This window comes from Hylobates moloch, unplaced genomic scaffold (assembly GCF_009828535.3).
Source record: "Hylobates moloch isolate HMO894 unplaced genomic scaffold, HMol_V3 SCAFFOLD_12, whole genome shotgun sequence".
NCBI classification, from domain to species: domain Eukaryota; kingdom Metazoa; phylum Chordata; class Mammalia; order Primates; family Hylobatidae; genus Hylobates; species Hylobates moloch.
In genome coordinates, this window is record NW_026652287.1 from 43,664,011 (window position 1) to 43,678,000 (window position 13,990).

A 13,990-nucleotide genomic window follows, 5' to 3' on the forward strand; every position below is an offset into this window, starting at 1 on the left:
GGGCAACAAAGTGAGACTCCATCTCAAAAAAAAAAAAAAAAAAATTAGCCAGACATGGTGGTGGGCACCTGTAATCTTAGCTACTCGGGAGGCTGAGGAAGGAGAATCACTTGAACCTGGGAGGTGGAGGTTACAGTGAGCTGAGATCACACCATTGCACTCCAGCCTGGGTGACAGAGCAAGAATCCGTCTCAAAAAGAAAAGAAAAAAAGAAAATCAGCACACAAGCATGGGAGTGCGTGCCTGTGAGGCTGAGGTGGTAGGATCACTTGAGCCCAGAGGTTGGTGGCTGCAGTGAGCTATGATGACATCACTGTACTGCAGTTTGGGTAACACAGTGAGACCTTTTATCCCAAAATTGTAATTTTTATTTTATTTTATTTTATTTTGAGACAGATTTTGTCTTGTTTCCATGTAATCGGCACCTGCCTTCTGGTTTCAAGCGATTCTCCTCCTTCAGCCTCCTGAGTAGCTGGGATTACAGGCACCAGGCACCAGCCACCACAACCGGCCAATTTTTGTATTTTTAGTAGGGATGGGGTTTCACCATGTTAGCCAGGCTGGTCTCGAACTCCTGACCTCGTGATCCACCTGCCTTGGCCTCCCAAAGTGCTGGGATTACAGGCGTGAGCCACGTGCCCAGCCTATTTTTATTTTTTAAATTTTACTTTGGCCGGGCGTGGTGGCTCACGCCTGTAATCCTGGCACTTTGGGAGGCCGAAGTGGGCAGATTACCTGAGGTCAGGAGTTCGAGACCAGCCTGCCCAACATGACGGAACCCTGTCTCTATTAAAAATACAAAAAATTAGCCGGGCATGGTGGCGGGCAACTGTAATCCCAGCTACTCGGGAGGCTGAGGCAGGAGAATCACTTGAACCCGGGAGGTGAGGGCTGCAGTGAGCCAAGATGGTGCCACTGAACTCCAGCCTGGGTGACGAGCAAAACTCCGTCTCAAAAAAAAAAAAAAAAAAGTTTAAGTTTTGGGATATATATGCAGAACGTGCAAGTTTGTTACACAGCTATAAATGTGCCATGGTGGTTTCCTGCACACATCAGCCCGTCATCGAGGTTTTAAGCCCCACATGCGTTATGTATTTGTCCTAATGCTCTCACTCCCCTTTCCTCCACCAAGTCTTCACATATTTTGTTGCACAAATATTACAGTGTTTGATGACAGGCTATTTTGGGTGTTTTTTTTTTTGTTGTTGTTGTTTTGTTTTGTTTTTGAGACGGAGTCTCGCTCTGTCGCCCAGGCTGGAGTGCAGTCGGGTGATCTCGGCTCACTGCAAGCTCTGCCTCCCAGGTTCAAGCGATTCTCCTGCCTCAGTCTCCTGTGTAGCTGGGACCACAGGCGTGCACCACCACGCCTGGCTACTTTTCGTATTTTTAGTAGAGACAGGGTTTCACCATGTTGGCCAGATTGTTCTTCAACACCAGGCTTCAAGTGATCTGCTTGCCTCGGCCTCCCACAGTGCCGGGATGACAGGCGTGATCCACTGCACCTAACCTGACAGCTGTTGTTACTCAGCATATGGGATGTTTACTGTTCTCAAATCTGGAGAATTCTGAATTCTGAAACACATCTGGTTCCAACAGTTTCAGCTAAGGGACTGTGGGCTCTGCCTCTTCTGAGCACTGAAGGAAAGGGTCTTGCATACAGCAGGCACTCAATAAATGTTAGCTGAGATCAGCAGCAGTCCCAGCCCCTAGACAGACAGACAGACTGATGGACCCTCTCCTCTGTCTCCCTCTACATTTCCCTTTCCGTGTCTGTCTCCCTCTACGTCTCCCTTTCCGTGTCTGTCTCCCTCTCTGCCTCTGTCTGTTTCAGTCTGTTTTTCTGACTCTCTCCCTGAGCGACTCTGGAAGTCTGGGCAGGGTGTGTTCTGGGATTGAAGACCAGGCGCGTTTCCTCTTCTGTGGCCCTCACCTTACCCTGTACCCTCAGAGATGACCAAGCGAGACGTGCCTGGCTTCGCCATTGGGGGCCTGAGCGGGGGTGAGAGCAAGTCGCAGTTCTGGCGGATGGTGGCGCTGAGCACCTCTCGGCTGCCGAAGGACAAGCCCCGATATCTGATGGGGGTCGGGTATGTTGTGGATAGGGGAGCCAGAGCCCTACCTGTGGGGAGTGGATTCCTGGGGACCCCCTACCCTGCTTGGGGGAGTGGCATTTGGGGGAAACGGACACAGGTCTGATCTGAGGAGACTAGGAAGACATGGCTGTCCCTTGGAGGCCATTCTGAGGGAATATGTCCCAGTCTGGGGCAGTGTGAGGGTTGGGAGGGGCCCTGGGAAGCCCCTGAGGTTCTCTGCCCCCTCCCGTCATGGCTGCAACCCCAGCTATGCCACTGATCTGGTAGTCTGCGTGGCTCTTGGATGTGACATGTTCGACTGCGTCTTCCCCACACGGACAGCGGTGAGGCTCTGGCAGAAGGAGGTCAGGGCGGGAGACGGGTGGGGGACTAGGGAGGCAAGGTTAGGGGTGGGGGGCGGGGAGAATGAAGCCCTGGGTGACCCCCCCCTTTCCCTGCCCTTCCTCTCCCACAGCGCTTTGGCTCTGCCCTGGTGCCGACTGGGAACCTACAGTTGAGGAAGAAGGTGTTTGAGAAGGACTTCGGCCCCATAGACCCGGAGTGCACCTGCCCCACGTGCCAAAAGTAGGCAGGATGGCACTGTGAGCTGGGGCAGGGCGTGGAGGGGACAGGGCCTGGCTGTGCTGAGCTGTCCCCTGCTGCTCTACAGGCACAGCCGCGCCTTTCTGCACGCACTGCTGCACAGTGACAACACGGCCGCGCTGCACCACCTCACAGTCCACAACATCGCCTACCAGGTGAGCCAGTGCCCGGGGCAAGGTGGGCGGGGGTGTCCTAGGTGCGTATGCCCCACGCTGACCTCCCCTCCCCGCAGCTGCAGCTCATGAGTGCCGTCCGCACCAGCATCGTGGAGAAGCGCTTCCCGGACTTCGTGCGGGACTTCATGGGCACGATGTACGGGGATCCTACCCTCTGTCCCACCTGGGCCACTGACGCTCTGGCCTCTGTGGGAATCACACTGGGCTGACCTGGCATTGGGAGAGGGAGGGAGGAAGGGAGGGAGGGAGGGGCTGGAAGATACTGAAGGATTTCTTTTTGGAAGGTTTTTTTTATTGTAACTTACAGAGTGTGTCTGTGTCTTCTTGGGGAAGTGGCCTGTCTGGGTCCCCCTCCCGGTCTGAGCGTCATTGCAGTGGAATATCTCCCCTTCTCACCAATCATAACACGTCACTGTGGCAGCAGCAGATAGCTGGAAACCACCTGCCAGTGCCCAGCATGCAGGGCGTGCCCCTAGAGTGGGAGCTGCCACCTGCTTCCTGGGGCCCAGGCCCCCCAGCCACCTTGGAGGGAGGTACTGTTGGCCTCTCCTTTTTTACAGCTGAGGAAGCAGACCCAGGGAAGGGAGGGAACTTGCCCAAGGTCATCACCATCAAAGAAATAGTATCTTGGCTTTAAGGCATACACTCCTAGTCTGACTCTTATAGATATGAGGCTTAATCTCCTATTTTCTTTCTTTTTTTTTTCCGAGAATGAGTCTCGCTCTGTCACCCAGGCTGGAGCGCAGTGGTGGGATCTCGGATCACTGCCACCTCCACCTCCCGGGTTCAAATGATTCTCCTGCCTCAGCCTCCCGAGTAGCTGAGACTACAGGCGTGTGCCACCACGCCCGGCTAATTTTTGTATTTTTTTTTTTTTTTTTTGAGACGGAGTCTCGCTCTGTCACCCAGGCTGGAGTGCAGTAGCGCAATCTTGGCTCACTGCAAGCACCGCCTCCCGGGTTCACGCCATTCTCCTGCCTCAGCCTCTCCGAGTAGCTGGGACTACAGGCGCCCGCCACCACGCCCGGCTAATTTTTTGTATTTTTTTTAGTAGAGACGGGGTTTCACCGTGGTCTCGATCTCCTGACCTCGTGATCCGCCCGCCTTGGCCTCCCAAAGTGCTGGGATTACAAGCGTGAGCCACCGCGCCCGGCCCAATTTTTGTATTTTTAATAGAGATGGGGTTTCACCATGTTGGCCAGGCTGGTCTCAAACTCCTGACCTCAAGTGATCTGCCTGCCTCAGCCTCCCAAAGTGTTGGGATTACAGGCATGAGCCACAGTGTCCAGCCTCTTTTTTTTTTTTTTTTTTGAGACTGTCTCCCTTTGTCATCCAGGCTGGAGTGCATTGATTCAAACATGGCTCACTGTAGCCTCAATCTGGAGCCGCCACGCCCGGTCTACTCTTGCAACTTGATGTTGCATGTACAGTTGTGTTCCATTTTACAGAGGAGGACACTGAGGTGCAGAGGAATGAAGTTTACATGGTCACTGTCACTTTCTTAGTCCATTCTGGCTACCATCTATAACAAAATACCATCAACTGGGTGGCTTATAAACAACAGAAATCTATTTATCACAATTCTAGAAGCTGGGAAATTCAAGATCAAGGTACCAGCAGATTCAGTGTCTGTTGAGGGCAAACTTCCTAGATGGCGATCTTTTCTCATATGGCAGAAGGGGCGAGGCAGCTCTCTGGGGTCTCTTTTATGAAGGCACAGTGAGAAGCTCAGCAGGTTTGTGAAAAATACATAAGGGCACAAATCCCATTCACCTAATCACCTGATCGCCCTCCAAAGGTCCCACCTCCAATTACCATCATGTTGGGGATTAGGTTTCTTGGTGTGGTGGGTGATGGGGTAGAGGGCTGGTCTATAAACATTCAGACCATAGTAATCAGTAAATAAACAGGCCCAGGATCTAACCCAGATATGATCAGTTACAGAACTAGTGATCTTCACCAGCCTGGGCAACATGGCGAAACTCCATCTTTACAAAAAATACAGGTGGTGTGCATCTGTGCCCCCAGCTACTGAGGAAGCTGAGGTGGGAGGATCGCTTGAGCTCAGGAGGTTGAGGCTGCAATGAGCCACAATTGCACCACTGCACTCCAGGCTGGGCAGCGGAGTGAGACTCTGTCTCAAAAACAAAAACCAGTGCTCTTCAAAAATGAAGTATTTGAAATGGAAAAAGTAGGCCAGATGCAGTGGCTCACACCTGTAATCCCAGTGCTTTGGGAGGCCAAGGCGGGCAGATCACTTGAGGTGAAGGAGTTTGAGACCAGCCTGGCCAACATAGTGAAACCCTGTCTCTACTAAAAATACAAAAATTAGCTGGGCGTGGTGGCACGTGTCTGTAATCCCAGCTACTCTGGAGGCTGAGGCAGGAGAATCACTTCAACCCAGGACTCGGAGGTCGCAGTGAGCCGAGATCGCACCACTGCACTCCACCCTGAGAGACAGCAAGACTCTCCCATCTAAAAAAAAAAAAAAAAAAAATTTGGGCGTGGTGGCTCACACCTGTAATCCTAGCACTTTGGGAGGCCAAGGAGGGCAGATCATGAGGTCAGGAGTTCAAGACCAGCCTGGCCAACATGGTGAAATCCCATCTCTACTAAAAATACAAAAATTAGCTGGGTGTGGTGGCACGTGCCTGTAATCCCAGCTACTCTGGAGGCTGAGGCAGGAATATCGCTTGAAGCCAGGACTTGGAGGTTGCAGTGAGCCAAGATCGCACTACTGTACTCCAGCCTGGGTGACAGAGCAAGACTCCATCTCACAAAAAGAAACGAAAAGGAAAAAAAAGTCCAAGCACGGTGGCTCACACCTGCAATCCCAGCACTTTGGGAGGCCAAGGAGGGAGGATCATCTGAGGTCAGGAGTTCGAGATGGGCCTGGCCAACATGGTGAAACCCCAGCTCTACTAAAAATACAAAAATTAGCTGGGTATGATGGCATGCACCTGTAGTCCCAGCTACTTGAAAGGCTGAGGCAGGAGAATCATTTGAACCTGGTAGGCGGAGGTTGCAGTGAGCTGAGATTGCATCACTGCACTCCAGCCTGGGCGACAGAGCAAGACTGTTTCAAAAAAAAAAAAAGTGAAAAAGTAATACATGTATGTAATTCATAATTCAAATCACATCAAAAGTGCAACTACTTTTATCAATTTGTGTATTTTTCCAGCAATTTTCCATGTGTACATATGGTTTTCATGCATGTCAGCATCCTTCACACACAGTTCTGTACCTTGCTTGTTTTTTCCTCAGTATATCTCAAATTATTTATACTTGAGTACATGAAGAGTTTCCTCAATGTTTTTTGTTTGTTTGTTTTTGAGATGGGGTTTTGCTCTTGTTGCTCAGGCTGGAGTGCAGTGGTGCAATCTCACCTCACTGCAACTTCCGCCTCCCGTGTTCAAGCGATTCTCCTGCCTGCCGTGTTCAAGCGATTCTCCTGCCTCAGCCTCTTGAGTAGCTGGTATTACAGGCATGCATCACCACGCCCGGCTAATTTTTTTGTACTTTTAGTAGAAACGGGGTTTCACTATGTTAGCCAAGCTGGTTTCGAACCTCTAACCTCAGGTGATCTGCCCTCCTCGGCCTCCCAAAGTGCTGGGATTACAGGCATGAGCCACCGCACCTGGCGCTTTTTGCCTATTTCTTTGAGACCTGGGGTTTTGGGTCACAAAACAGGCAAATGCCATGAGCCACCCTTCTCCTCTTTCTCCATCTTCTTGTGCTGCCTCAAGTCAGAGCGCTTACCTGTTCCTGCCTTCTCACTGGGTTTCCTTATCTCTGGCCTATTTGTCTCCAGAGGGGTCAAGACACTTCAAATCCTCCTATTTGTCTCTGTCCACTGTCAGGAGTTCCAGTTCCCAGAACCCCAATTTTGCCTACAAAATAGCATGTCTTTTCACGGGGAGAGGATTTGTTGAGTTTTAGTGGGTTCTCAAAAAGATCCAAAGCCAGTTGGGGGGTTCACTCCTGTAATCCCAGCACTTTTGGGAGGCCGGCCTGTGAGGGTCGTTTGGGCCCAGGAGTTTGAGACCAGCCTGGACAACACAGCAAGACCCTGTCTCTATAAAAAATAAAATAGAGGCCGGGCGTGTTGGCTCACGCTTGTAATCCCAGCACTTTGGGAGGCCGAGGCGGGTGGATCACGAGGTCAGGAGATCGAGACCACGGTGAAACCCCGTCTCTACTAAAAATACAAAAAATTAGCCGGGCGTGGTGGCAGGCGCCTGTAGTCCCAGCTACAGCTACTCGGAGAGGCTGAGGCAGGAGAATGGCGGGAACCCGGGAGGCGGAGCTTGCAGTGAGCCGAGATTGCGCCACTGCACTCCAGCCTGGGCGACAGAGCGAGGCTCTGTCTCAAAAAAAAAAAAAAAAAAGAAATAATTAGCTGGGCATAGTTGCACACGCCTGTGATTCCAGCTACTCAGGACGCTGAGGCAGGAGGATCGTTTGAGTCCAGGTGCTTGTTGAATTGAACTATGAGTGCACTACTGCACTCCAGCCTGGGCAACAGAGTGAGGACCCAGTTTCTAAGAAAAGAAGATTCATTGGCTAGACGCGGTGGCTCACGCCTGTAATTCCAACACTTTGGGAGGCCAAGACGGGCGGATCACTTGAGGCCAAGCGTTCAAGATCAGCCTGAACAATAGGGTGAAACCCTGTCTGTCTACTAAAAATACAAAATTCGCTGGGCGTAGTGGCTCTCATTTGTAATCCCAGCTATTCGGGAGGCTGAGGCAGAAGAATTGGTTGAACCGGGGAGGCGGAGGTTGCAGTGAGCCAAGATCGCGCCACTGCACTCCTGCCTGGGTGACAGAGTGAGACCCCGCCTCAAAAAAAGAAAAGAAAAAAGATTCATGCTCTGCTAAAGTTGAAGAAGTGGGGGAAAAACGTTGGAGTGTTAGCGGCGTCAAGATCGGGCGTGAGCAGAAAGGGCACAGCATTTGCAAAGGCGTGGAGGAGTGATTTTATTGCGTTCTATCCCTAGGAAGCAATGACTTGGCCTCTACCATTTGCAGAGCGCATTGGGACCCTGCTCCCAGAGCTGGTTTGCAGTCTGGGAACTGAGATGCGCTCTGGGACTTGTAGTTTTCCCCAGTGCCAGGAAACTCAAAAATCGAGACATCGGATCCCACCACGAGGTGTCGCCCTTGAGCGAGTACGGTGGGCTCTATCCTGCACTTCAGAAGACTGTTGCAGACATCTAACAATCACAAGGAAGAACGGGTTTTTCTGATTGACAGATATGGTTCTCAACGATTGTCAAGAGGGCGGGATGTTAAAGCCCGCCCTCTTTTGCCTGGTTGGCTGGAGCAACGAAGTGATATTTATATGAACCAATGGGAAATTCTTAGGGAACTAGGTAGTAGCTCCATCCCCAACACCATTGGTCCACATTGTCTACTGGCACGTCTGCCTGCCAATAAGATGGTGCAACTTCGCCAATGGGCAGAGCCAACGTGCATTTTTCTGAAACACCTCCTTCCTCTCTTGACAACTTGCTTTCTGCCGCTATTGGCTCTTGAACAACAGTGACGGTTCTTTTGTCCAATAAGCCAGCAAGACGGTCCCAGGGGGAAGGTTTACGCAACCATAGGCCCGTGCCTCGTTTTTATTGGCTACTGTATCCGAGTGGCGGTGCAGCAGGCCAATCGCGTGCCGCGCGAGTGCTTTGGGCGCAGCCCCCGGGGCCGGGGCGGGAGGTCGCTCGGGTCGGGTGTCGCCTGAGAACCGGATGAGGCGGCGACCGTGAGGCCGAGCCGGGAGCGGGCGTCTTGCCGAGGCCCGGGCGGGCGGGGAGCAACGGCTACAGACGCCGCGGGGCCAGGTCGTTGAGGGTCGGCGGCGGGCGAGGAGCGCAGTGCGCTCGGGCCGGGGGCCGCCGGCGCCATGGGCAACCGCGGGATGGAAGAGCTGATCCCGCTGGTCAACAAACTGCAGGACGCCTTCAGCTCCATCGGCCAGAGCTGCCACCTGGACCTGCCACAGATCGCTGTAGTGGGCGGCCAGAGCGCCGGCAAGAGCTCGGTGCTGGAGAACTTCGTGGGCCGGTGAGCGGGCGCGGCAGGGATCGCGGGCGGGCGGTGGCCTAGGGCGCGGAGGGCGGACCGGGAATGGCGCGCCCTGCGCCGCCGGCGTAAGTGCGGCGCTTGCGTGCCCGCGGCGGGGAACCGGACGGGGTCGGGGAGGCGGGCCCTGTGGGACGCCCTGGGCAGAGGACTCCCTGCAGGGGCTCTGGAGCGGGCCCGGGCCCCAGGGGCGGCGTCACGGGCCGGGGCGCAGTAGGACAGGAGGTGCGCTGGAACCCTGCGGCCCATCTGGTCCCAGCTTTTGTGGGTGAACTCTGCCATCTGGTTGGCCATGGGTCTGGGGTAGATCCCTCTTCCGCTCTTTCGGGCTGTTTATCAGAGGTGAAACCGGCCATCTAGATATCTATTGGGGCGACCCCTGTGGTCTGGCTGGCTTGTTCTTGTATCTGGAGCTGCCCTCGCCGTCTGGTTGGCTGTCTCTCTGTCCTGGGCAAGCCTCCCTGCCACCACCATTTGGTTGTCCATCTGTCCAGTCCCACCTGGCAGCCCCCTGCTGTCTGGCTGGCTGTCCAGGGTGACCTCTGCTGTCTGGCCGCCCATCCGTGCCCCTCACAGACTTTAACACTGAGCAGTCCCTCTGTTGGGTGACACCAGCTGGCCTCCACTGTCTGACTGGCTAGCTGACTCCTAGGGGACCCTGTTTGATTCTCTCTGGCCGACTCTTACAGCTTGGTTCCTGGCTAGCGCTGGCTCCTCTCTTCCGTGTGAATTCTTCTGTCTGTCTGGCCATCTCCTAGTCTGCCCATGACTACCCCTGAGTGTCTGGCCCAACGCCTCTGGAAAGGGGTGGCAGGAGAGTAGAGGGAAGAATAGAGCTGAAGGATGAGGTTTGAACCCTACTTCCCCTCTCAGCTGGAAGGAGGACCCTGGGGTACCTTACTTCAGGATTCCTTTCAGGGTGCTAGAACACAGGGGCCTGCCTCCCAACTACAGCCTGCAAATTGGGGGCCCTCCTTTGGAGCCTGGGAAGGGGCTTCTTGGGGGATCAGGCCTCAGTGGCTAGCGCTGGGATGTAGCCTTCTCTGGACAGCCCTGAGAAGCCGCGGTGTGCCCATCTGTCCAGTGGGCAAACTGCACTCTCTGGGCTGTTTCCAGGATTCAGGAAGCAAATGAATGAGAACAGCCCGTGCAGCCACCTCGCCCTCCCACCAATCCCTCTTGCCTTTCTTGTCTCCCAGATGGGCAGCCACTTCTCCATTCCAGGAACTACTCATTTGTGGTGGTGTGGCTGCCAAATGGTAACATCCTCCTCCTGTCATTATTGTCATTGTTATTGTTGTTATCAGTGTCAAGGGATAATGTTCTTTCTTGATTCAACATCTTGAATCCCAAGTAAGGAGTGGGGTGGAGGCTGTGTTACCATCCCCACCTTAGCTGAGCTGGGAGGCTCAGAAGGGATTGTGTTCACCCAAGGCCACTAGGCTGGCATAAGGCCTTGTGTCTGCCATCCCAGAACCTTGGGGCTTTGCTCCAAGCAGCACAAATCTCATCTTTTGCTACCTTGTCTCTGGCGCATTGCCTTCTGTCTACCGTGGTGGAAAGGTGTGGACTTGCAGCCAGCTGGGCCTGGCCTGATCTCAGGCTGGACTGTTGTGTGGGCCCCTTTGAGTGACCATCTTCCTGCCTGCCCAGGCTTCTGCTGTGGGTGGGGGAGGGGGCGGTGTTTGCAAAGCTCTGTCTCTTTCACTTGCCTTGTGACCTTGCACAGGTTGTCTTGGCCTCTCTAAGTGTTCATTGACTCTCCTAAACAAGTTTTTTTTGTTTTTTTTTTTTTTGAGACGGAGTCTCGCTCTGTCGCCCAGGCTGGAGTGCAGTGGCGCGATCTCCCTTCACTGCAAGCTCCGCCTCCCGGGTTCACGCCATTCTCCTGTCTCAGCCTCCAGAGTAGCTGGGATTACAGGTGCCCGCCACCGCACCCGGCTAATTTTTTGTAATTGTAGTAGAGACGGGGTTTCACCGTGGTCTCGATCTCCTGGCCTCGTGATCCACCCGCCTCGGCCTCCCAAAGTGCTAGGATTACGGGCGTGAGCCACCGCGCCCGGCCCAAGTTTTTTTTTTTTCGAGACAGAGTCTCCCTCTGTCATCCAGTCTGGAGTGCAGTGGCGTGATCTTGGCTCACTGCAACCTCTGCCTCCCGGGTTCAGGCGATTCTTCTGCCTCAGCCTCCCGAGTAGCTGGGATTACAGGCGTCCACCACCACGCCCAACTAATTTTTGTATTTTTAGTAGGGACGGGGTTTCACCACGTTGGCCAGGCTGGTCTCGAACTCCTTACCTCAAGTGATCCTCCTGCCTTGGCCTCCCAGAGTGCTGGGATTACAGGCGTGAGCCACCAAGCCTGGCCCCAGGAGTTCCAAGACCAGCCTGGGTAACATGACAAGATGCCATTCTACAAAAAATAAAAAAATTAGCCAGGTAGGGCAGTAGTCCCACACCTGTAGTCCCAGCAACTCAGGAGGCTGGCCCTGGGAGGACTGCTTGAGCCCAGGATGTCCAGACTGCAGTGAGCCGTGATCGCACCATTACCCTCCAGCCTGGGTGACAGAACCAGATCCGGTTTCAAAAAAAGAAAAGAAAAAGTGCTTACCTAACGCAGCGCCTGGCACATAGTAGGTCTACATGGATGGGGCTATTGTTGTTTATCTGGCTGGGTCCTTTGCTATCAGGGACAAAAGCTAACCAAAATGAAAGTGCTTTCACGTTACACACTTAAGCCTTATGAGGGCGGCATTGCTGTAATCCCCATTTTACAGAGCGGGAAACTGAGGCTCAGATAGCTGAGCAGGACACTCTTACTGGAGGCTGTAAAGTGAGGAGTTAAGTGCTCTGGGTTGGGAACCTGGGTCTCTCTCCCGTCCTTACCTCTCCTCAGTCCCTCTACCCCTTGCCTTTCTCTGCTGTCTACCGTGGTGTCTGGCAGCTGCCAGCCAGTATGGAGCTGGCTCCTGTGGCAACCTCCTAGAATCCTGCAATGCAGGAGTTGCTCATTATGTATATATTTTTACACCGAGTCTCACTCTGTTCCCCAGGCTGGAGTGCAGTGGCGCTATCTCAGCTCACTGCAACCTCCACCTCCCGGGTTCAAGCGATTCTCATACCTCAGCCTCCCGAGTAGCTGGGATTACAGGCGTGCGTTACCACACCTGGCTAATTTTTGTATTTTTAGCAGAGATGGGGTTTCACCATGTTGGCCAGGCTGGTCTTGAACTCCTGACCTCAGGTGATCCACCCACCTCAGCCACCCAAAGTGCTGGCATTATAGGTGTGAACCACCATGGCTGGCCTCGTTAAGAGTATTAATTCAGTACCTGAAAACCAAAGTTGTAAAAAGGCCTCTCTTGGCCGGGCGCAGTGGCTCACGCTTGTAATCCCAGCACTTTGGGAGGCCGAGGCGGGCGGATCACGAGGTCAGGAGATCGAGACCACGGTGAAACCCCGTCTCTACTAAAAATACAAAAAATTAGCCGCGCATGGTGGCGGGCGCCTGTAGTCCCAGCTACTCGGAGAGGCTGAGGCAGGAGAATGGCGTGAACCCGGGAGGCGGAGCTTGCAGTGAGCCGAGATTGCGCCACTGCACTCCAGCCTGGGCGACAGAGCGAGACTCCGTCTCAAAAAAAAAAAAAAAAAAGGCCTCTCTTTGGGTATGAGGGGCTCAAACAAGGCTTACTTTTGTTTTGGCGGGGAGTAAGAGATAGGGTCTCTCTTTGTTGCCGAGGTTGGAGTGGAGGGGTGCAGTCCTAGCTCATTGCAGCCTCGAACTCCAGGGCTCAAGCAATCCTCCTGCCTCTGCCTCTAAAAACACTAGGATTACAGGTGTGAACCATTGAGCCGAGCCTGGATTTTCTGAGGATGTGGTCTGAGTGGGAACAGCCCAGTTAGTTCAGCCCTATAGCTGGAGGTCCAGATCACTGGCTCTGGGGGCCAAGGCCTGCCTGCTGGGTCTTTTGTTTTACCTTCGTAGCTTTTGTTTTTAATAAGATTTTCCAATGTTAGATTTCCAGTCAATATCCAGATTTCTTGTGGTGCTAAGACACTCAGATCTATAGAGTTTTGAGTTGTCGTGCACAGGCTGTGGGCCTAAGGCCTGGTTCCACCACGTCTGGCTGTGCGACTCGGCCACGTGGATTTGGCGTTCTGGGCCTCAGATTCCTTTTCTGTAAGCTGAGGGTGGTAACTGGTACCCTGGGGCCTAGATGGGTGATGTGGGCCGAGCGCATGTGTCTTATACTCATGGTTGCTGTTGTTGTAATCAGTGTCACCTGGCCTTGCTGAGCCTTTGTCCCTTGTGGCACTAATGGCTTCGATTTCAGAAGCAGCAGTCACTGTCCCATCAGACTAAGAGTGGCCACTCCAGCTGCCACAGTCCCCACTACTCCCTAGCACTCACCCAGGCCTAGATCATATTTGCTTGGAGCCTCCTGGCCCTGGAACCTTTGAGTTTGAGACCCCTGTCTTGTCTGCCCTGCACCAGCAGATAGAACTTTGGCCCTAAGGAGAAAGGAGGGCATCACTCCCTCTTGACCCTTGTCATTTAGCCTCAGGGGCTGGCCAGAGGGAAGGCCTTAGGCATTCCCTCACCCTAGCCTCCCGAGTAGCTGGGACTACAGTCGCGAGCCACCACACCTGAGCCAGAGAAGGGCAAGAAGAGGCCGAGGCCTCCAGCTCCCATTGCATAGTATGAGCCTGGTCCTGTGAGGGAGGTACCTCTGCCAGCCTCAGTTTCCTCAGCTAGGAAATGGGCCTGTTGACAGATCTGATTGATCTGTTTCAACTCATAGGGCAGGTAAAGTCACCTAGTGCCAGTCATTGCATACCTGTGAGACCGTGGGCAGGGGACTCAATCCCTCCACTTTATTTTTATTTTTTGAGATAGGGTCTTACACTGTCGCCCAGGCTAGAGTGCAGTGGCACGATCTCTGCTCACTGCAGCCTTGACCTCCTGGGCTCAAGCGATTCTCTACCTCTCAGCCTCCTAAGTAGCTGGGACTACAGGCACGTGCCACGCTTGGCTAATTTTTCTTTTTTTTTTTTTTTTTTTT

General features: G+C 53.5%; 2 protein-coding genes across 8 annotated transcripts in view; both read left to right on the forward strand.

The window, feature by feature from the left end:
* The window catches only part of QTRT1 (queuine tRNA-ribosyltransferase catalytic subunit 1), a 12,858-nt gene extending 9,703 nt beyond the window's left edge, over positions 1 to 3,155 (forward strand). The window contains exons 6-10 of the mRNA XM_032169684.2: positions 1,949 to 2,087; positions 2,341 to 2,416; positions 2,548 to 2,657; positions 2,743 to 2,830; positions 2,908 to 3,155. Coding sequence (XP_032025575.1) covers positions 1,949 to 2,087; positions 2,341 to 2,416; positions 2,548 to 2,657; positions 2,743 to 2,830; positions 2,908 to 3,060 — 566 coding nt within the window. The 3' untranslated portion in view covers positions 3,061 to 3,155. The remainder of the gene's footprint in view (positions 1 to 1,948; positions 2,088 to 2,340; positions 2,417 to 2,547; positions 2,658 to 2,742; positions 2,831 to 2,907) is intronic.
* A 5,433-nt stretch (positions 3,156 to 8,588) lies between these two features.
* Positions 8,589 to 13,990, forward strand: part of DNM2 (dynamin 2) — a 115,418-nt gene continuing 110,016 nt past the window's right edge. For 5 of the 7 annotated variants that reach the window (XM_032169676.2, XM_032169679.2, XM_032169682.2 and 2 more), the window contains exon 1: positions 8,589 to 8,913. In XM_032169676.2, the coding sequence (XP_032025567.1) occupies positions 8,753 to 8,913 (161 nt within the window). In that variant the 5' untranslated portion in view covers positions 8,589 to 8,752. The remainder of the gene's footprint in view (positions 8,914 to 13,990) is intronic. The other 2 variants (XM_032169678.2, XM_032169683.2) reach the window with 1 other exon arrangement.